We start from the raw sequence: 21,396 nt of genomic DNA, 5'->3' as shown, positions 1-21,396 counted from the left end.
TCTCTTCTCCCTGTTGACTGTCAATCACTGGGGGAGCTGTCTGTCTCTGGAATGTAGTCCTGTTTCTAGAAAACTGTCCCATAATAACAGGAAGCATAAGATTTACCAACCTCTGCTGTACAGGATGTTCTGTCTGCTTTATTTGCAATAGAAAATCTGGAAGTTTCCCCATGTCCAACAAGAACAGAACAAACAAGTACTGTGTAGCCATCAGAGGAGACTTCTGGGTGTTTGGTGCATCTCTGTGATCCCAGCATTTGGGAGGCTGAGGAGGGAGCTTGGGAGTTCAGAGTCAGCTTGGGACATAGATAGACCCTTCCCCACTCCCTCCAAAGGAAAAGGGAATAAACTTGATCTCTTTGTATGATAATAGGAAAATGTTTATGTAACATATTAAGAGTAAAACCAGCCAAGCCATAGGGCAGCCTTGTTTAATAGAATAAAATGTGTATCACATAGATAGTAATTTCAAATTTTAGAAGGAATAATTTTAAAGTCAGAGGGCATTAAAAAAGAATGAGGAAATAAATTTAAAAATGCTTTTTAGACTTATTTATTTGATTTTTGTCAATGGGTATTTTTGCATGTAGTATGAATGTGCCCACCCCTGCCACCCCTGTGTGTGTCTTATTCCCATGAGCTCAGAAAAGGGTGTCAGATCCCCTGGAATTGGGGGTTCGCATGGTTGTGAGTCACCATGTGGGGGCTGGGAACAAAATCCAGGTCCTCTAGAAGGGCAGCCAGTGATTTTAAATGCTGAGCCATCTTGCCACCCCCATTAAAATTAATTAAAAATTATTACCATCGTGTGTCTGGTGTGTGTGTGTGTGTGTGTGTGTGTGCGCGTACTCGCGCACACGCGCGCGTGTGTGTGTGGTAAGCCTGTAGTGTGTATAGTAAGCCTGTAGTGTGTGTGGTGTGTGTTTGGTGTATGTGTGTGGTGTATGTGTGTGTGTTTGTGTGTGTGGTGGTGTGTGTGTGTGTGCATTTGTGTGTGTGTATGTGGTGTGGTGTGTGTGTGTGTAGTATGTGTGATGTGTGTGTGTCTGGTGTATGTGTGTGTGGTGTGATGTATGTTTGTGCATTTGTGTGTGTGTGGAGGGTCAGAAGACAACTTCAGCAGTAGGTTCTCTCCTTCCATTATGGGATCTGAGGATGGAACCGAGGTCATCAGGCTTGGGCAGCAAGTGACTTTATTAGCTGTGTGATCTCAGCAGGCTCTGAAATTAATTTTCATAGCTTTATTCAAAGTGTCAAATATTTAAATATTCAATAGTATAAAATTAACAAGGTACATGGTATTTTTAACACTAAATCTTTACATTGTGGTGTCTATTTGTGTCAGCAATACATTTCATTTCAAGAGTCAAGTCAGTTATGACTACTGGCTACCATACCAGAGTGGGCAACTATAAAATGAATATAGGCACGAGTTCCCTTTTGGGAGCGAAAATACCCTGGAATCAGATGCCGTGACAGTTGCACAGACTATGAATGTGTTAAATAAAGATCACTGAATATTCCACCTTACCAATAGAGAAAGAAGCTGGGAATAGTGGTGCACACCTTTGATCCCAGCACACAGGAGGCAGAGACAGGAAGAACTTTGTGACATTTTTGTTGTTTGAGAATTGAACCTGTTTTGGTTCTTGGGTGAGGTGTCTAAGGCTAGGAGCTCCTCCAGGCAAAGAAAAGGCAGGGACCAACAGAAAGGCCCACACACTTTTAATGATAGGGACCTAGGCTTTAGACAGGCAAGGGGACACACCAGGGACGATTCTGTTGCATTTCCTGAGCTTTTGGCTCACTGTAGCTTTTATTGGAGGCTGTTATGGTGATCTGCACCTTTGGACACTAGAGCTCTGTTGTGCCCAGGGTGATGTGAGCCTTATGCATTTAAATCAGACTCCACCTTCTCGGGTTCATTGCAGAAAGTGGACGTTGTAGCCCTGCACTGTGATGGTTGAAGCACTGCACAGGCGCAGCTCTTGTGGGTGGTATTAGAGTTGTTGTTCGCACCTGTTGGAGAAGCAGGGAGCATGCGTGACCCAGGAGTCAGATTATGTGCTTTTGGTTGGGAGAGAGATCCCACTAGTATTGTCGCTGGTTCCTTTGTTTGCTGTGTGATGTTACAAGCAGTTCTGGGAATCTGTCATTGTTTAATGAAAAAACAAAACAAACAAACAAATAAATAAACAAAAACACCAGTACTTGGAAATTCTCTCCTGCCCACTCAGATCTCCTAACTCACTGAACACCTAATGAAGATAAAGCTGAGGAGATTTTGGCTACCTTATTTCTTGATTGAGTATTAATTTGTTTTAACTGCCCAGTTTGTTCTAACTGGAGTCCAAAACTCTGTGGTATGCTAAGTAAAGGAAATTAATGTGGTGATATATTGATTATGATTTGTTAAAGCTTGCCTGAGGATTTAGAAAGCAAAGTTAGCCAGAAGCTAGGAGGTGGTGGTGCACACCTTTAATCCTAGGACTCAGGATTAGAGGTAGATGGATCTCTATGAGTTCAAGGCCACCCGGATGTAAACAAGAGAGAATCAGTCTAAAAGAGAATTATAGCTCACACCTTTAATCCCAGGACTCATAAGAGGTTTTTAAGACAGGAGCAAGATCTCAATGTACAGCATTCTTTCTCCAGCCACATTGAGAATAAGGAAGCCCCAGTCCTGTTAGAGGTCAGAGCTCTCTGGTAGCTTGCCTGATCTGCTTCCCTGATCTTCAGGTTGAACCTCAGTATCTGTCACTGGGTCTTTTATTTTTCGTGTTACAGATTAAGGCACCAGAAAAAAATAATAGTAGTAATAGTAATAATAATTTATATTCTCAAACACGCTGGAGAATATGATTCTATCTTTGCTTTGAAACTTTATTAAATTATATACGCATGTATCTAGGTATTCATATTTATCTATCCATATACCTATCTATTTTGGTAAATTGATGGAATTTTTATTTGGCTTTTACTTGGGTTTTTGTGGAGATTGCAGCTATCCATGGCAAATCCCACATATGGTAGATGAATATTCAACTAAGCTCTTACCATTGCCTCTGTTCAGGAGTGTGAATCGAGTCTACAAAGAGAAGGGTACCAGAAGGACCTTAATTTTTAATGTATTTCTGTACTATTAACATAATACTTTTCATAATAAAAAGGGGCAATAACGTTACTCATTGTTGTCCTAACTGCCCTCCACAATGTTCTCAAACATTTTATCAACTGACGAGAAAAAGAATTGACACAGAGCATGGATGTATTTTAAATTAGCCAACTAACTCCCTGTTATACATGTAAGATTCTTGCCAGTGCAGAACACATCTGGGTAATTTATGGTTTTCATAGTGTTTAATAAATACTTAAAAGAAAAAAAATAAAAAGAATTGACACAGAGAACTTCAGCTACTTGAGGTGAGGACAAAATCCCAGATTGGATGGTGGCCCAGGGTTAGGGTGAGAAACAGCAGGGTGTGTTGGGGAGGTCCAGAGGAGGGCTTAGTTCTTACTTTCAGCCAATAGTATAAGGGTTTCAGGCCCAACGCCCATTGGCTGAAACTATTTCAAGGGTCAGGGCTGTACCTGAACTCATGGTCACAGGACTTGGTGGAGGACTGTTCCTGAGCTCATAGTTTTGGTTCCTGGAGGCTGCTTTGCCCAGAAGTGGAAGGTAAGTCCCAGGCCCTCTGGGCTGTGATGGTGATTGGGATAACCCTGGTTCTTTCTTATATTCTGACTTTTTCTGTTCAGAGATGTGATACTTATGACTTCACTTTAACTGGCATTGATATTCCTCTCTCTCTCTCTCTTTATTGCTCTCTCTCTCTCTCTCTCTCTCTCTCTCTCTCTCTCTCTCTCATAATAGTATCAGAGATTAACATAGACCCTGACACTGCTAACTAAGCCTTCCACCACTGAGATATTACCTTAATTGTATAAAGTTTCTGAGACAGGGTCTTGCCAAGCTGCCCAGGCTGAAACACCGGGAAGACCCTTTCTTTGGAGGAGAGGGGGTCTCTATGGACAGATGGTCACCCACATGCTTTGATTAAAATTTTCTTGTTAGCATTTCTTGGTTTGATTTAGAGCATGAGTATTAGAGTTGCTTATAGAAAACTCCCACTTATTCATAGCTGGAGAGATGCTCAGTAGGAAGACGCCTGTCACCTAAGTGTGCCGACTTCAGATCTCTAGGACCCCAGTAAAGTCAAGTGTGGTGGTGTCCCACAGTGAGATCCTGTCTCAGACAAGGTGTATGGTGTGGATTGACACCTGAGGCTGTCCTCTGACCTCCACACATTTGCAGTGGCATGTGCTGGTCTTCACAGGAACATGTGCACATGCATGTACAAGCTTACACAAAAGACAAGAGAAAAGCACCCACCTGTAATAAAGAAGTATTCTTTATTAAATTATTAAATTAAATTAAATGCTTTCTGCTAATTTTGTACAATGGGTTGTTTCTTTATTTTCCATCTCAATACATTTTACCCCCTCCCCCATTCACAGCAAGGCTACCTCACAAGTGAAAGCGTATACAAGAGTTGGAAAGATGCATCTGTGAAGTCACCCCTCACCCCTGCTTAACTCCCCATCCCAAGGTGCACTGTTTTAGTCATCACAGAGGTGTGTTTCTTTTCCCCGTAGGCTTTGCGAGCCATGGACTCCTATGTGATTCAGATGAATGGCAATGACAGCCTGCCTTCAGTTCTGGATGTACATGTCAACATCGGTGGGAGAAGCTCAGGGCAGGGGAAAATGAAAGGCAGGAAGGCCAGATGGAATGTGAGGCCCTCTGACATGTCCAACAAAACTTTTAATCCCATCCGGGCCATTGTGGACAACATGAAGGTGAAGCCCAATCCAAACAAAACTGTGATTTCACTGTCAATTGGTGAGTTTGGGCCACTTGATGGAGGGTTGGCATTGCCCACCCACCTCCCATCCTCTTGGGCAGGCTGGAAGAGATGAGAGGAGATGATACCCAAACATGGGGACATAAACTCTAGGTGGCTCTTTTGCCTTTCTCTCCCATGAACAGGGGACCCTACTGTGTTTGGAAACCTGCCTACAGACCCTGAAGTTACCCAAGCCATGAAAGATGCCCTGGACTCTGGGAAATACAATGGCTATGCCCCATCCATTGGTAAGCTTGCCCAGAAATAACCCTGGTGGCTTCAAGATCTGTAGTGCTTTCTCTTGTTTTGTTCTAGTTTTGCACATTGCTATATAACACAGTCTGACCTCAAACTAGTGATCCTCCTTAGCCTTTCAAGAGCTCAGATTATAGGCATGTGCCTGGCTTTTAAACTTGTGTGTGTGTGTGTGTCTCACATGCAGAAAGACAGAGGAGGAAGAGAGGGAGAGAAATATAAATAAGTAAAACAAGTAATTCCTTGACTTTATTTTCATGTTGTATATCTTCCCCTGGGTGTTGTATATATTGAGGCATTCTTAATGCAGACTGAGAGAACAACAACCTAGTTTCATACTTATATCAGATTTAAAAGCTTTCCAAGAGGAATCATGGAAATGGATATTATTATTATTATTATTATTATTATTATCAGGGTTTCTCTGTGTAGCTCTGGCAGTCCTGGAACTTATTCTGTAGACCAGGCTGGCCTTGAACTCACAGAGCTCTGCCTACTTCTTTTTCCGGAATGCTGGGATTAAAGGTGTGCACCACCACAGCCCAGCTGGGACATGCTTTTTTTTAGGAGAATTACTTACATATTAGAAAGCTGCGTAGAATAACAATCAAATTCAAGACTCAACATTAGGTCACAAAAATACTACAGTGAAGGCAAGTGAGATGTATTAGTGTGTAAAAATGATTGCTGCCAAGCCTAATGACTGGAGTTCAGTCCCTGGGACCCACAAAATAGAACAGAATCCACTCCACAGAGTTGTCCTCTGGCCACCACACATGTGCTGTGATATGTGCACACCCTGACAAATCCACATATAATTTTATTATCCAAAGTATCAGGGAACCAACTGAGCTTGGAGACTGGAGTCAAGCCTTGGTCTGAGCAGTGTTCACAGTGTCTGAGCATTGCACAAGGAAGGGTGGCTGGCGGTGATGATGGTCTCCAGGAATACATTCTTCCTCATTAATAAAGTAGGAAATGTTGATTAATGTCACTTGAAAGAACCATCCATATGTCTTAAATTAAAGAGGACGAATACTGTTTGCTTCCTTGCTAACTTGTGTCCTGGAAGGCAATTATGCAAAACAATTTGATACGTTTGAAACTGCCAATACATCAAGCCTGTATGGCATGTTGAGAATGTTCCAGAAGAATCCATGTACAAAGATACTATGTTATATAAGCTAAAACACTGAAAGTGGACCTTACGCTTTGAAGCTGTTGATGGCATTTCCAACAACAGACTATATGAAGGCACTTAGGGATAATTTAAATCCTCATTTAAAGCAGCATAAATTAATCAGAGCAGTCAAGATTATGCAGTGCACTTTATGGATGGGGAACTACTTCTTGTCGTCGTCATATATTTGTGCTTTTAATAAAACTGCCACATATAGAGTTAATTTCCTTCACATATGATGACTGGGCTACATAGAATGAGCTGATTCCAAGCCAAGACAGGAGGCAGCTGGAAGCAGCGTTGAAGTTTGGGGCAAGACTGTCATTCAAGGGATGAAAAGCTCCAGCTTCCTCTCCTGTCTTCTCTCAGGTTACCTATCCAGTCGGGAGGAGGTTGCTTCCTATTACCACTGTGCTGAGGCTCCCCTGGAAGCTAAGGTGAGCAGGGGGACCAGCCCAGAGGCCACTGATGGCAGGCGGACTCCTTGTCCCCATCCCACAAGGAAGGAGTGATGGTTTGAAGGGAGCTGAGAACCATCCTTTAGCAAGTGGAGAACTTCTTATACAGTTGGATCACTGATCAGTAATTGTGATTAATGTCACTACAGTGTAAGAGGCGTCTCCTACACTTACGTTGTGTGTTGTCACAGAGTCCCAAAACCCCCCAAATCTTCCTAGATTTGATTTTCTTCAAAAGATCATTGAGAAACTATTCACAATTAGAAAATATTTAATTTAAAAGGATTTATCACTAGGATGTGTTTAAGTATGTAACTTCCTTTACTCACATTAGGGCACTGAGACAGAATGCCAGGGGTCTCAAGGCATACTGAGTCCGTGTTAGTGCCAGCTTTAGAGGCTGCTGTCAAAGAGGTGTATTTCATCTGTGTTTACAGAAATGGCAGGTTTCAAATCTGTGGTCAAAAGTAAATAAATAACCTGGTGAAAAAATAGCTCAAGGTCAATCGAAGATCTCCCTTGAGGGTTGGTTGAATCATAACCAGCTTGTTCTTTCTAAAGTGACTTGTTTATTTTTCTTAAGTGGCCATCATTTTCAACAACATTTAAAGATAGATGAAAGATGGGTAGTAGAAAGACACATACATAAATGATAGATAGGGAGGTAGATAGGTTGGAGATGGGTATGATAGATGATAGATAGGTATGTAGGTGTGTAGGTATGCAGGTATGTAGATAGATAGATAGATAGATAGATAGATAGATAGATAGATAGATAGATAGATTTGGTTTGGGCTCAGAACAACCCTTCCTATTTCCTTGGTCCTTACTGAAATAAGTTCAACATTGCTTTCCACTCACCAACGCCCACCCTTCTCCTTTCTTTACAGGACGTCATTCTGACAAGTGGCTGCAGTCAAGCTATTGAGCTTTGTTTAGCTGTGTTGGTCAATCCAGGACAAAACATTCTCGTTCCAAGACCAGGGTTTTCTCTCTATAGGACTTTGGCTGAATCTATGGGAATTGAGGTCAAGCTCTACAATCTATTGGTAATTGAGTTTTGATTTTTTTAAATGTTTATTTTATCTTGTATGTATGAGTATTTTGTCTGTGTACCACATGTGTGCCTTCCAGAAGAGGGTGTTAAAGCCCCTGGAACTGAAGTTAAAAATGGCTGTGAGCCATCATGTGGGTGCTGGGAATCGAACCTGAGTCCTTTGCAAGAACAGCAAGTACTCTTAACACCTGAGCCATCTCTCCAGGCTCTGACTTTTAATCTTTGACTCAAGTACTCAGTTACTACCCTGTAAAGAAGAAATGATCACCATCATACAGAGAATGGTCTGCAGGTGGGAAGTTGGGGCCAGAGGCAGATTTTATTCTTTTAAAAAATTATATTTATTTATTTACTTTGTGAGTGTGCATGGGGCAGTGAGTTTGGTGTGTGCAAGTCATATCACATATATGAGGTTCTAAAGACACACTTCAGGGTTCTGTGCTTTCCTTCCACCCTGTGGGGCATAGGGATGCAACTCAGGTCATCAGGCATGGTGGCCAGTGCCTTTACCAGCTGAGCCATCTTGCTGGCCTCTTATTTTATTCTTTACATTAAACCCTTGGGTTGAGTATTTCCCCTAAATTGTTCAGAAACATCTTAGCCTTACTCTTTCTATTTTCTCAGCCTGAAAAGTCTTGGGAAATTGACCTAAAGCACATGGAATCTCTGATAGATGAAAAAACAGCGTGTCTCGTTGTCAATAACCCGTCAAATCCCTGTGGTTCTGTGTTTAGTAAGAGGCACCTTCAGAAGATACTGGCAGGTAAGTGCCAAAGGCCCCTGCACAGGGAAGGACCTTAGAGCAGAATTCCTAAATCCCGTGCCTAGGATGGAGGTGGAGAAATGCCAGCCCAGTCTCTAGTCATGATGTGTCACAGACCCCCAGGGCTAGTCTAAAAAAGGCGAAATATGAGAAATAGAAGCTGCACATCCCTAATTTAAAAATGGCAAGCATTCCATTTTGGTTCATTTTGTATTTTCAGATTAGAAATGTTCAAGTGGGAAGTCTGTCTAAATCTTTTTAAAACCCCAAACAACAAACAAAAAAACCTAACAAAGTATAACAATAAAACACTAAAGTCTCAAATACCCCCGATCTCAAGCATTTTGGGTAAGAGGTATTTCACCCATATTTGCCTTTCGTCACTTCCATGGAAGAGAGTCTGAAAGGTGTGGTTAAATGGTGCATCTAGGCTAACATCTGGAAGAAGGTCAGATATATTTAGTTCCTAAGAGGATGATGGTCAGTCTATGAGCACAGAATACAGTTCACAGAGGACTAGGTATGTAGGAAACAACAGGTTATTCAAACTGGAAATGATTCCAGCGTGGGTTTTGTTATTTTTCAGTGGCTGAGAGACAATGTGTTCCCATCTTAGCTGATGAGATCTATGGTGACATGGTAAGTCTGGGGTGGCTTATAACTCTATAGGAGTGTCAGTACCATATTGCTTTATGGAGCATCTAGAGTTGGCTAGTGGAATCTTTGGAAGCGATTGATTATAATGTACAGCCTTCTCAACAAATGTCTCCTTAGCCTTTTATTTGTTTGCTTGTTTGTTTTTTGAGACAGGGGTTCTCTGTGTAGCTTTGGAGCTACTGTAGGTCAGACTGGCCTGGAACTAACTCACAGGGATCCACCTGCCTCAGCCTCCTTAGTGCTGGGATCAAAGGCGTGCCACCACCACAACCCCCCAGTTGTCTCCTTATATTTTTGTTTATTTAAAGAGCTGGGAAATTCAAAAGTCCTTGGAATTTACTTGACTACAGATGCCAAATTGATAAGATATAAAGGCACTTGTAGATTTTTTGTTTATGACTCTTAAGGATGTGTATATTTAAGAGTTTGTGGAAGGTCCTCAAAATGTAGGCATGTAGGTTGAGTACATGCCTAGCTAGCATGTTTGAGATGGGATCCAACTCCCAGGATCAGAAATAAGAATAAAGGTGCAAATGAAGAGGAAGGGTTGTTAATATCACTGCTTGGGGATGTATTGCTCTAGACTTCCTTGGAAATATCACACATGACATATGTGCATGCATGAAATATGTACGACACACAGCCTTTTAACCCCTCCAGAAGTCTGCGTTCTGCAGCAGAGTTGTGCTCAGGAATGTAGGATACTGGACTGTGGACCCACATCAGAGCTATCACCTCACCAGTCATAATTCCACAGTGGCAGTTTTTGGAAGCTGTACACACTATTAGACTAGTGTCACTGACCTCTTTTTAGCTTTCCTTTAATCCAGACTACACACACCAAATTAAATGTCTTTGGATAAGTTTTCCTGAACCTCATGGGATCCAGTGATGCCTGAGGATGGGAAGGGGCCTGTCGATCCATTACTCTCCCCCTCAACGTCTAAGAAGAAAACTGGGAGGCACGAGGTCCAGAGCATTTAAGAGTTCTTCTTTTCCTCAGGTGTTTTCAGATCACAAATATGAACCACTCGCCACCCTCAGCACCAATGTCCCCATCCTGTCCTGTGGTGGGCTGGCCAAACGCTGGCTGGTTCCTGGTTGGCGGTTGGGCTGGATCCTCATTCATGATCGAAGAGACATTTTTGGCAATGAGGTGAGAGCAATATAGTGAAATAGTATGGATACTTTAATATATGTATTTGGTTTGAATATTCTGTGTTGCAGAGGTAGGATTTCCTTTCTGACACATTGTTCATAGAGCCTAGAAACATGATGAATAAAGATGTGGTAGACATTTCTCATCCAAACCCAGTGTCCACATGCTTGGGTCTCTGGGTCTGTGAAGAAATTTCATCCACCTCCAATTTAAGGCTATAAAAGGACAAACAATCATGGTAATGACAGTACTATTATTCACATTTTATGAATCCTATTTTATTTTATCTTCATACATCCTATGAGACCATTTTATAGTCAAGAGAAACAGAGTGCAGAGAAACTACATCATCTGCCAGCAGTCACACATAGGCTGTGACAGAGAAGGACCCCAGACTCAGGTGGTTTAATGTAACAGGGTCGCTAGGTGCCATCATGTGCTGAGACTAAAAACCCGACCGAAAGGTCAGGATAGAGTCACAACAGAGGACTGTTTCAGAAATGCTAAATAAATTGTTTCCTTGGGGAGTCTAGATTCGAGATGGGTTGGTGAAGCTGAGTCAGCGGATCCTGGGACCATGCACCATTGTTCAAGGAGCTCTGAAGAGCATCCTTCAGCGTACCCCTCAAGAATTCTACCAAGACACTTTAAGCTTCCTTAAGGTAAAGAGCAGCTTGGAGCCTTCCACTTGAGAAATTTGGGAACCAGAGAACACATCAGTGGAATTAGGAATAATTGTCCCTAATTTCTGGAGCACTGTTTCAACATGAGGCTTCCAAATCAGGGGGTGGCATCAATGTCATTTTCCATAGGCACATTCTTCCTACTTCCTGTAATTCACTCTGTCTTGCTAAGAACTTTAAGAGATGGGGTTGTCCTTGTTACCTTTTTGTGCTATAACATTAAGCCTAGGTTTGTGGCTTTCTGAAGCTCTACCTTCAATGGTGTTTTCCCTCTTCTTCTTTTTTTTTTAAATAACTTTATTATACAAAGCATTACAAATAAAAATCATGTTTTTCTTTTATTTAAAATTTCATCCTTGATTTTCTCTCTCTCTGCCTCTTCTTGTAGTCCAATGCAGACCTCTGCTATGGGGCATTGGCTGCCATTCCTGGACTCCAGCCAGTTCGCCCTTCTGGAGCCATGTACCTTATGGTAAGTGTGTGTGTGTGTGTGTGTGTGTGTGTGTGTGTTTATGGTGATAAAGCACAGGAGACTGGCTTGGCAGGATCGTCATGGGTGGTCATACAGGTTATGCCTCCATCTACTAAGACAATGAGTTAGGCCCCAGTCCCCATCATTTCAGGAAGAGACTTGTTAGGAATGATCCCAGTGCTTTTCTTTAACCTGTGTTCACAGCACTCTTTCAAGAACCTAATTCTCCAGTAGAGTCACCCATCTTGTGCACAGATGCAGGGGCATGCTTTGTGTCATGACTGAGAGTGATGTCAGTTCCTTCAGAGGGAGGGGATCACATAGGGATTTTGTCTTCAGGCTCACTATTGCTATTTGTAGCCCAGGGATGCTAAATGTCTTGCAATTGATGGGGTAGACCCTACAAAGTAAAAGATGACCTAGTCCTAATGCTGACTTTACTTTTTTTTTTTTTTTAAAGAGAAATAACATTCTTTTTCCTGTTTTCACTTATCAACATCCACGGAGGAACCAACCCTCTAATAAAATACAATATGAACATAAACATGTCCTCTCCTTCCTCCTAGGAGCTTTTGAGTTCCCTAGCATTGGTTCTCTTAGTTATGGGTGGGAGAGTTCCCAGACACCTCCAAGGAATCCCTGCTCTCCTTTCTGGCATAGGAATCTGACCCTATGCCAGTTTCTTCAGGTGACACACTGGTCTCTCTTATTGTTGGTTCAGGTTGGAATCGAGATGGACCATTTCCCAGAATTTAAGAATGATGTGGAGTTCACAGAGCGGTTAGTTGCAGAGCAGTCTGTCCACTGCCTCCCAGCTACGGTGAGTGCTGGTGTCTCCAAACATCCCAACAGCTCCTGGAGACCCCAGTGTCTTCCTGAGCTGTGGTTTAGCCTAGCCTTCGCTCCCATGACAAGTATTCTCATTTGAAAGATTCTAACTGATGTGTTTTATGGCTTCTACCTAAAATCAGTTTCTCTCCCATCATTATTCCCCCTAGTAACAGGAAGAAAAATTGGAAACACTGGTGGGTGGGAGGAGAACAGTCTAATTTAAGATGAATTAACTCAGTTGCAGACTCAGCACTCCAGGGATAGGGTGTGGAGCAAACTGACACCCCTGATGGAATGGATTACCCTGTCTTGCAGACTAGAGGCCAGGGTGAGCCAATATCAGATTTAGTTGCCCTGGAGATAACAAGTCCTTGTTTTTGCAGTGCTTCGAGTACCCAAATTTCTTCCGAGTTGTCATCACAGTTCCTGAGGTGATGATGCTGGAGGCTTGTAGCCGGATCCAGGAGTTCTGTGAACAGTACTACCACTGTGCTGAAGGCAGCCAGGAGGAGTGTGACAAATAGGCCCTCACGCATCATCCTGAAGACATGTCCCATCAAAAGAGGGCTGGACTGGGCTGGTCCTCAGACAGTCAGATGTCCCTGCTGGGAGAGGGACCTAAAAAGCACTGCATCAAGAATCGAGGATTATTTCTACTTTCCCCAGTTACATCCAATACACATCCGGAACCCCAGATTCTCCCCTTACTCAGCTCTCCAGGAGTGGGACTCATGAGTTCATTATGCCCCCTTACCTCCAACATCTAACTTCCTTACCCTGAGAGCGCTGGGCAAACGGTTTAACAGAAGCTGGGACAAGAAAAGGGAGAGGTCAGGATAGGAGAAGCAGAAGGCAGAGGGCAGCTCCCATACCCATATCTTCATGCTGTCATAGGAGCACCCTCTCCACTCAGGCCCCAAGTCACCTCTGTTGCCGCAGCACTTCAGGCACACCTCACTCTTTGCCACAGAGCCACACTGGAAAGAAGTTAGGGACATGTGGATTTGGTTAGGTGTATGCTGAACATGTTAGGAAAATTGCTGTTTAAAGGATCCTTGATGAATTTTTTGTTTGTAAAGAATTATTTTGCAGTGGAAATAACTACCAGCTTCCTAACCAGTCAATTTCCTAAGTTTAGACTCACTTGCATCAGGTTTTCTCAATCAGAAAGGCACCTCATTGTTGGAGAAAGAAGGAACGGGAGCCCTTTCCAGAGACTCTGCTGTGTGCAGGCCGGCACCCTCCTCACATCCTTCTGGTGGAGTTATTGCCACTTTTGCTGTCATGTGAATATTGATTTATTAATATTTGTTATGTTATCTTTTCATATATTTTCTAAGAAACATTTATATTATTAGAACTTTTGTTTTGTCAAGGGCATAAATTATTATTTTCTTTTTTAAAATAAATGTTATCATGTGTGTATCTCTGTGTGATGTGTTTTCTCTGGGGGTTGGGGTGGTTTCCATCCCAAGTCTCAGTCCAGTCCATCACCCACTAGGAATTAGTTCTTTCCTCATTGCTGTAACAAAACCCTGACCGAAGCCACTTAAGGACTAAAGGGTTATTCTACCTCTCAGTCCCAGGGGTGTGCAGTCTGTCATGGGGCGAGGGTGGGGGCTCAGTGAGAGGATGCTTGCTTGCTTGCTGAGCTCAATTTGAGTTCTCCTTTTTTACTCATTCCAGGGTCCCAGGCCATGGAATGGTGCTGCCTACAGTTAGGATGCCTGTTCCCAACTCAGCTAACTTACCCTATAAAATCTCTCACGGGCATGCCCATATGTTTCTGTGTTTCTCTCTTGGGTTATTCTAGATTGTGTTAAGTTGGCAATCAATACCAACCATTCTAGGGTCATCTATTTCTTTGTAGACATACTGATTTTGAAGTTACAAACAAACATGTATATCTTCACTTACAGTGCCTTGGCTCCCGAGTCTTTGATGCCAAACACTTACCTATCCTCACCTGGATCCTCTGGCCACTCAATGGGGAACAAAGGGAAAGGAGTTTCACTTGACCTGTGGATGAGAGGTGTTGGGATCTTTCTGCACTTTGCAAACCCTCTTAGGAGCAGTCACCTATTTACAAGTTTTCCTCAAATGTTTCTGTTAGAGAATGGAGGGGGGATTTTTTGCAAGGTTGGCTTGGGGCTGTGTTAGACCATCACAGTCTGGAGATAGCTTACAGGGCACGTGTCTTAATTAGAAGAGGGACTTAGGCTGGATGGTGGTGGCACATGCCTTTAATCCCAGTGCTTGGGATGCAGAGGCATGTGGATCTCTATGAGTTCAAGGCCAGCCTGGTCTACAGAGGGAATTCCTGGACAAGCTCCAAAGCTACACAGAGAAACTGTGTCAAAATACAAAACAAACAAACAAACAAAAAAAAACCCCAAACAAACAAAAGAGAAGGATTTAGGAGTTCAACCCTGCCAGTCACACCCAAAGGGTTATCTTTACAAAAAATAAGCACCAAACAGTCCTTCTAACCTGTGTTTCAATTCAGTGAACCCCCCCAAATATTTTTGTCTTAATTTTCATTACCAAACCCATGATGAAGGAAATACAAAGATTGAAATGATAAAGACATTTGTTTCCTGTATGCCACCACTGTGGACATCTTCCAAAAATGTCTGGCTCCTCTTTTCCTGTCTCCTGTCCCCAAAGAAATAAACAGGAAGATGGTGCTTTGCACAGATGTTTAGATTCCCTTGCACAGACAGTTCCACTGGACACCACTAACAGAATTCTGCCCAGACCCTATAATTCCACACTTCATTGGTGTCTACATTTGGTAAATGAGCAAGAGGAACATTCAGCCATCTTGAGGGAAAAGTGACTGGGGATGTTTCTCAATGGAACGGCATTTGGTGAATAGCTGGAAGACCCTGGATTCATTCCTACCATTATGGTCGGGGTGGGAAAGGTATGGGGTTGGAGGAAAGTGGAGTGGGTGGTGAGGGATGTATGCACTGAGCAAATGTTAAACCACACACACACACACACACACACACACACACACACACACACACACACACGGTGCTTCACACGAAGGTCCTGTCCCTTAGCCACTCAGTTGTTCTCTGGTAAAGAAATGAATATTTAGTAGTCCATTCTCAAGACATTTTGAGCAGATGTGAGTGGCTGTGTGCATAGGCAAGCACAACCCCCTTTAAAAACCAAATGACTTAGCTTTATGTTCTGAGCTCTATCTAGGTCAAAGGAGGGATGTTATATCTGAAGTGCTCCATAAGTCCTGAATGACCTTTAAAAATCCTCCCCGTCTCCAAGCTTAACATTCTGGAAAAATGCTTTTTTTTACCTAGCAGTATTCAAGAGTCTCCAAATAACACAACCTGGGTAAGAAGGTGGGGACAAGAGGGCAAGCTGTGGGTTCACCTCTCCATGTCTGAGCACAGCCTGCCTGTTGATAGGTCCACTCAAATTAGACAGCACAAAGTGTTCCAAACTTCGCCCTAGTTCTCAGCTCTCCAGCCTGGAAAACACAGACAACTGCACAGGCACACACACATGAACGGCCCCATGGGGTGGGCCTAAGGGTCACTAGGAGTGCTTGTGAGCAAACTTTGATGATAGCTCCAATTTTCTCCATTTTGCTTACACCTTCACTTTGAACTTGACCCCTCTGAGCAATGTGAGGTTCTCTTCCTCTTGTATGCTTTCAGGTTCCAAGAATTTGACAAGTCATCTCTGGGCATTGTAAACACCGGTAAGAGTTCCCAGCTCTAGACCAGTCCTACCAGATGTGAAGCAGAGTATGGGGTTAGCTGATATCAAAAGTATGGCCTTTTGGAACATTTCTTCAAAGAATCGTGCCCTTCACAGTCCTGCACATTTGCTGCTGGAAAAATGAATCCTTTCCAGTGGGGTTGTCAGAGATGAAACTGGACACAGTCAGGCATCAAGGACAGCTAACAATATGTGGTTGTAATTGGGGAGCAACCAGCATGAAGTAAAGGGAACTTTAATTTTTACAGATGTTATAGTGAAGGAAACAGGGCCCAACAAGAGGGAGGCTTCCACAGGATCAGGAAGATGAAAAATTAGGGAGAAGAGGAGGAGGGGGAGGAGAAGTTGTCTCATGTAAATTGCATGCTGGGATGTGCTGCTAAATGACACATGGGGAGGTGTTGGTCTCTGTGTTTCTGGCAGAGGCTCGGAGATAGGGACACTGTAGTCTGGAGCAAGCAGTCAATTCTATGGGTAGCCTTGAGTTTCTCAGGCAGCCACCTTAATACCTGGAGCATCCTAGGGAGGTAATTTTGGGTTGCATAAAACTGTTCCTACTTGGTTCAAGTCTTGTTGAAGCTATTAATAGTTGAGAGAGGATTCAGAGATTCCTGGCTAGAGTTTGCTCAAGGAGAGACTGTCAATTCCATTTCCTGTAGATACTACTGTGGACTGATTGTAAGCACTCTGAAGTTGAATGGTCTCATGATGAACTCTGCTTTATTGTAAACTATCTAAATATGCTTGCAAACACATCTGGAAGAGTGTGAGGGTAGACTTGAGCCTCTGCTCAGGCCCACACATCTGCAGCAACTTCCTTACCCTCATTCACAGATACCTTACTGATGGGGGATGTCCTTCTGTATATATGTTTCTCTTATTGGTTGATGAATAAAACCCTGATTGGCCAGTAGCCAGGCAGGTAGCATAGGTGGGTGACCAGATGAGTAGATGAGGAGAATGCTGGGGAAAGGAGCTGCCAGAGAGACTCCATGTAGAGGCAGATGGGTATTACCGGGTAAACCAAGAGCACATGAGAATACTTAGATTAATAGAAATGGGTTAATAATTAAGAGAGAGCTAGCCAGTAAGAAGCCCTTCCCATTGGCTAAACAGTTCATAAATTAATATAAATCCTTGTGTGTTCATTTGGGGCTAGTCGGCTTTGGGGCCAGGAAGAACAGAAATCTCCATTAAGATCTGTAAGTTCTTACCGAACAGATAAGCCCAACGCCAGGATGCCTCACCTGGGAAGTGAGTTAAATCAAAGAGAGTGCTGGCTTGTGGGACACATCCGACCCATAGGCAGGGATTGGAAGAATTAATATTAAAATGTTCATAGAATCCGAAGGGAGCTACAAATTTGCAGTAATCCTCATTCAGATCATGACTTGTTTTTGTATAGTGCCCAATTCTACTCTTAAAATTTCCATACAGATGGAATAGCAGCACTATAGCCAAAAAAAGGAGAACAACTCAAATGTTCATTGATGGAATCACAATAAAACACTATGACAGAATAGTATTTAAAAGAACAAAGGAAAACTGGAGAGGTGGCCCAGCAGTTAAGAGCAGTGGCTGCTCTTCTAGGGGACTGGGTTCAATTCCCAGCACCCACATGACAGCTCACAACCACGTGTAATTCCAGAGGATCCGATGCCTTCTACTCATGCAAAAAGACTTGTAAGTATTATAAAACAATTAAAATAAGTCTTAAAAAATTTCAAAGTAGAAAAGGAATAAAGTAGTGATGCATGCTACAACAGTGTTGAACCTTACAAATGTTGGGTCAAGTAAAAGATGCCAATCAAAAATACTACATGTTGTGTGATTCCATTGATATCAAACGCCTAACACAGGCAAACTCATAGACTGAATGAAGACTGATTATCTGTCTGCCTGAGGCTGGGAGTGAGGGTCAGAGTGGGAGATGGAAGATTTTTGCCAGTGAATGCAGGGCTTGTACTGGGTGAAGTGCATTCTCTAAGTTGATCATGATCAAGTTGCCTGCATAACCCTTAAAATACTGAAACACCTCAATCATACACTGTGAGGTGAATTATAAGGTTCAGGGAACACATCTCAATGATACCTTCAAGACAAGTCACAAAGCAGTAAGACCTCACAGAGGCCAACTCAAATATATGTTGGCATTTAACAGAAGCTCAGCATTGTTTCTGATCAGCTCTGTTATGAGACAAGGTCTTCCTGTGTCCTTCAGGCTGGCTTCAAACCTACAATCCTGTTGATGCTGTGATGACAGGTGTGCACCACCATGCCCAGATAGAAATGCCAAGCGTTTAAAAGAAAAAAATCCTGAAAGGTTATCATTTATACATCTGTTCACAATGGGAATTAGTTTTCTTGTGAAAATGTGACGTTATTTCAGACTTTAGCATTCTGAAATGGAAAGCATTTGTTCTTTCTTAGGAAAAATTACATGCATTTATGTGTGTGCATGGGGGGCACAGATGCTGTGGTGCAAGTCAGAAGACACTGAAAGGGCTCTGCTCTCCCCTTTCACCAAGTGACACGATAACCAGGGACTTGAGATGTGGTGGCAAGGACTCTTCCTTTCTAAGCCATCTCAGAGGCCCCAGTGACATGTTTTTTCTTTTTTCTTTCTTTTTAAAACCCAAACCGGTTTTATTTACTTGTTTGCAATAAATCAATAGAGCTCACCTACTTGACTCTATTGGACAGATTTAGAAGAAGGTTTTTATAGCTATAATGAAACTACAAAAATAAAGGAGGCATGGTTATAATTAAAAAATCTTTACATCATAGATAAAGATTAGTTTAATGTAAGATGAGAATATGCTACATTTTGATGTTTTCTCTACTCAGCTAATGACTGGAGATATAGATTAAAGCTTTTCTAAGTGTAGCTGTACAAAATGGTTAGCGATAGTTCCATTAATCAACTTGCAATATATTTATGCATAAAATTATTTGTTTGAGGGAGCCAACAGTCCACCCTACTTCGGAGACCTCTCGGAGCAACTCCGAACAAAGGAGACCTGACTATCCACGTGGGACCACCTGTAATTTCCACTGGCTTGGTCTCTGACCCCGCCTCCAGTCCTCTGCTGGAGTCCCAGGCCCCTCCCAGAGATCCGCCTATCTCTGCGGGTCCACTCGGAGTTCCTGCAGGCAAGATCCTTGACCCCCAAATCCGGGCCCCTGACAAAGAACAAGGTCTCAGCTGGAGAGCGCCAGTTTTCTAGAAACCTCCTAGAGAGCTTGGACCACACAGAGCTACAGACATTGAATCTTTGATCCACATAAGCCCATCGGGGAAGGACCATAGAGAGAGGGAAGAGACACCACCAACACCTACTGGAAGAAACTATGGGAAGAAGGCAATACAAGAGAACACCTAACAACAGAAAGACAAACATGACACCACCAGAATCTAGGGAATCTACACCAACTAGAATGGAACACAACAACAAAGCAGAGGAAGCAGAAGGGTACGACTTAAAAATCACCATCATAAAAATGATAGAGGCCCTCAAAGAAGATATGAGAAAATCCCTTAAAGAAATGGAGGAAAAAACAAACAAAAAAGTGGAAGAAATGAACAAATTCCTTAAGGAAAGTACAGAAAGCCAAGAAAAAACAATTAACCAGGTGAAGGAAACGGTTCAAGATTTGAAAACCGAAATTGAGAAAATAAAGGCAACACAAATGGAAGGAAAGCTGGAAATTGAAAAGCTGGGCAAAAAATCGGAAACCACGGACACAAGCATAACCAATAGAATTCAAGAGATGGAAGAGAGAATCTCAGGCGCAGAAGATAAACTAGAAGAAATAGATTCATCGACCAAAGAAAACCATAAATCCAACAAATCCTTAACACACAACATCCAGGAAATGTGGGACACCATGAAAAGGCCAAACCTAAGAATAATAGGCATAGAGGAAGGTGAGGAAGCCCAGCTCAAAGGTGCTGAAAACATATTCAACAAAATCATCGAGGAAAACTTTCCAAATCTGAAGAAGGACATGCCCATGAAAGTACAAGAAGCATACCGAACCCCAAATAGGCTGGACCAAAGAAAAAAGACCCCTCGACATATAATAATCAAAACACCTAGCATACAGAATAAAGAAAGAATATTAAGAACAGCGAAGGAAAAAGGACAGGTAACATATAAAGGCAGACCTATCAAAATTACACCTGACTTCTCCATGGAAACCCTCAAGGCCAGAAGGTCCTGGATAGATGTTCTAAAAGTACTAAGAGAACACGGATGCCAGCCTAGGCTACTATATCCAGCAAAACTCTCAGTCAATATAGATGGAGAGAACAAGATATTCAATGACAAAACCAGATTTTCCCAATATGTATCTACAAATCCAGCCCTACAGAAAGTATTGGAAGGAAAATTCCAACCCAAGGAAGGTAACTACGCCCACAAAAATGTAGGCAACAGATAATCCAACTACACCAGAAACCTAGGGTGAAGCAGAACAAATATATTCACAATACCACTGCCAACAACAAACCTAAACCAAACAAGCATCAACAATCAATGGACCTTACTCACCCTCAACATTAATGGTCTTAACTCACCTATAAAAAGACACAGGCTAACAGAATGGATACGAAGACAGAATCCATCCTTCTGCTGCATACAAGAAACACATCTTAGCTCCAAAGATAGACATTACCTCAGGGTAAAGGGTTGGGAAAAGATTTTCCAATCAAATGGAAATAAGAAGCAAGCAGGCATAGCTATCCTAATATCTAACAAGCTAGACTTCAAACCAAAACTAGTCAAAAGAGATGAAGACGGTCATTTCATATTCATCTCAGGAGAAATCCATCAACACAAAGTCTCAATTCTGAACATCTATGCCCCTAATACAAAGTCACCCACATTCGTAAAAGAAACACTACTAAAACTCAAAGCTCATATAAAACCTCACACACTTATAGTGGGAGACTTCAATACACCACTCTCAACACTAGACAGGACCACAAATCAGAAACTCAACAAAGAAACAAAAGAATTAACAGAAGTTATGTCTCAACTGGGGCTAACAGACATATATAGAACATTCCATCCAAAGACAAAAGAATATACCTTCTTCTCTGCTCCACATGGAACCTTCTCTAAAATCGACCACATACTAGGAGACATAACAAACCTCAACAGATACAAGAGAATAGGAATAGTCCCCTGTATCTTATCGGACCACCATGCTTTAAAATTGG

At 42.4% G+C, this 21,396-nt stretch overlaps 1 protein-coding gene across 1 annotated transcript; it reads left to right on the top strand.

Moving 5' to 3' along the window:
- Positions 1-3,607: 3,607 nt before the first annotated feature.
- Tat (tyrosine aminotransferase) lies at positions 3,608-13,847 on the top strand. The gene is made up of 12 exons (XM_051201615.1): positions 3,608-3,679; positions 4,657-4,903; positions 5,051-5,155; positions 6,712-6,779; positions 7,691-7,849; positions 8,482-8,620; positions 9,207-9,259; positions 10,281-10,433; positions 10,970-11,098; positions 11,508-11,591; positions 12,313-12,411; positions 12,806-13,847. The coding sequence occupies exons 2-12, from the start codon at positions 4,669-4,671 to the stop codon at positions 12,944-12,946; spliced, it is 1,365 nt and encodes a 454-aa protein (XP_051057572.1). The 5' UTR covers positions 3,608-3,679; positions 4,657-4,668; the 3' UTR covers positions 12,947-13,847.
- Positions 13,848-21,396: the final 7,549 nt, after the last annotated feature.

Source organism: Phodopus roborovskii, unplaced genomic scaffold (genome assembly GCF_943737965.1).
Source record: "Phodopus roborovskii unplaced genomic scaffold, PHOROB, whole genome shotgun sequence".
Taxonomy (NCBI): Eukaryota; Metazoa; Chordata; class Mammalia; order Rodentia; family Cricetidae; genus Phodopus; species Phodopus roborovskii.
The sequence above is the reverse complement of the archived record's forward strand: the minus strand, read 5'-3'. Positions and strand labels throughout refer to the sequence as shown.

Excerpts from the sequence above, each read along its gene's own strand:
- Tat (XM_051201615.1), top strand. The coding sequence starts at position 4,669 with ATGGACTCCTATGTGATTCAGATGAATGGCAATGACAGCCTGCCTTCA. Across the intron at positions 6,780-7,690 it reads AGGCTCCCCTGGAAGCTAAG|GACGTCATTCTGACAAGTGG; the intron begins GTGAGCAGGGGG and ends CTTTCTTTACAG. Across the intron at positions 9,260-10,280 it reads ATGAGATCTATGGTGACATG|GTGTTTTCAGATCACAAATA; the intron begins GTAAGTCTGGGG and ends TCTTTTCCTCAG.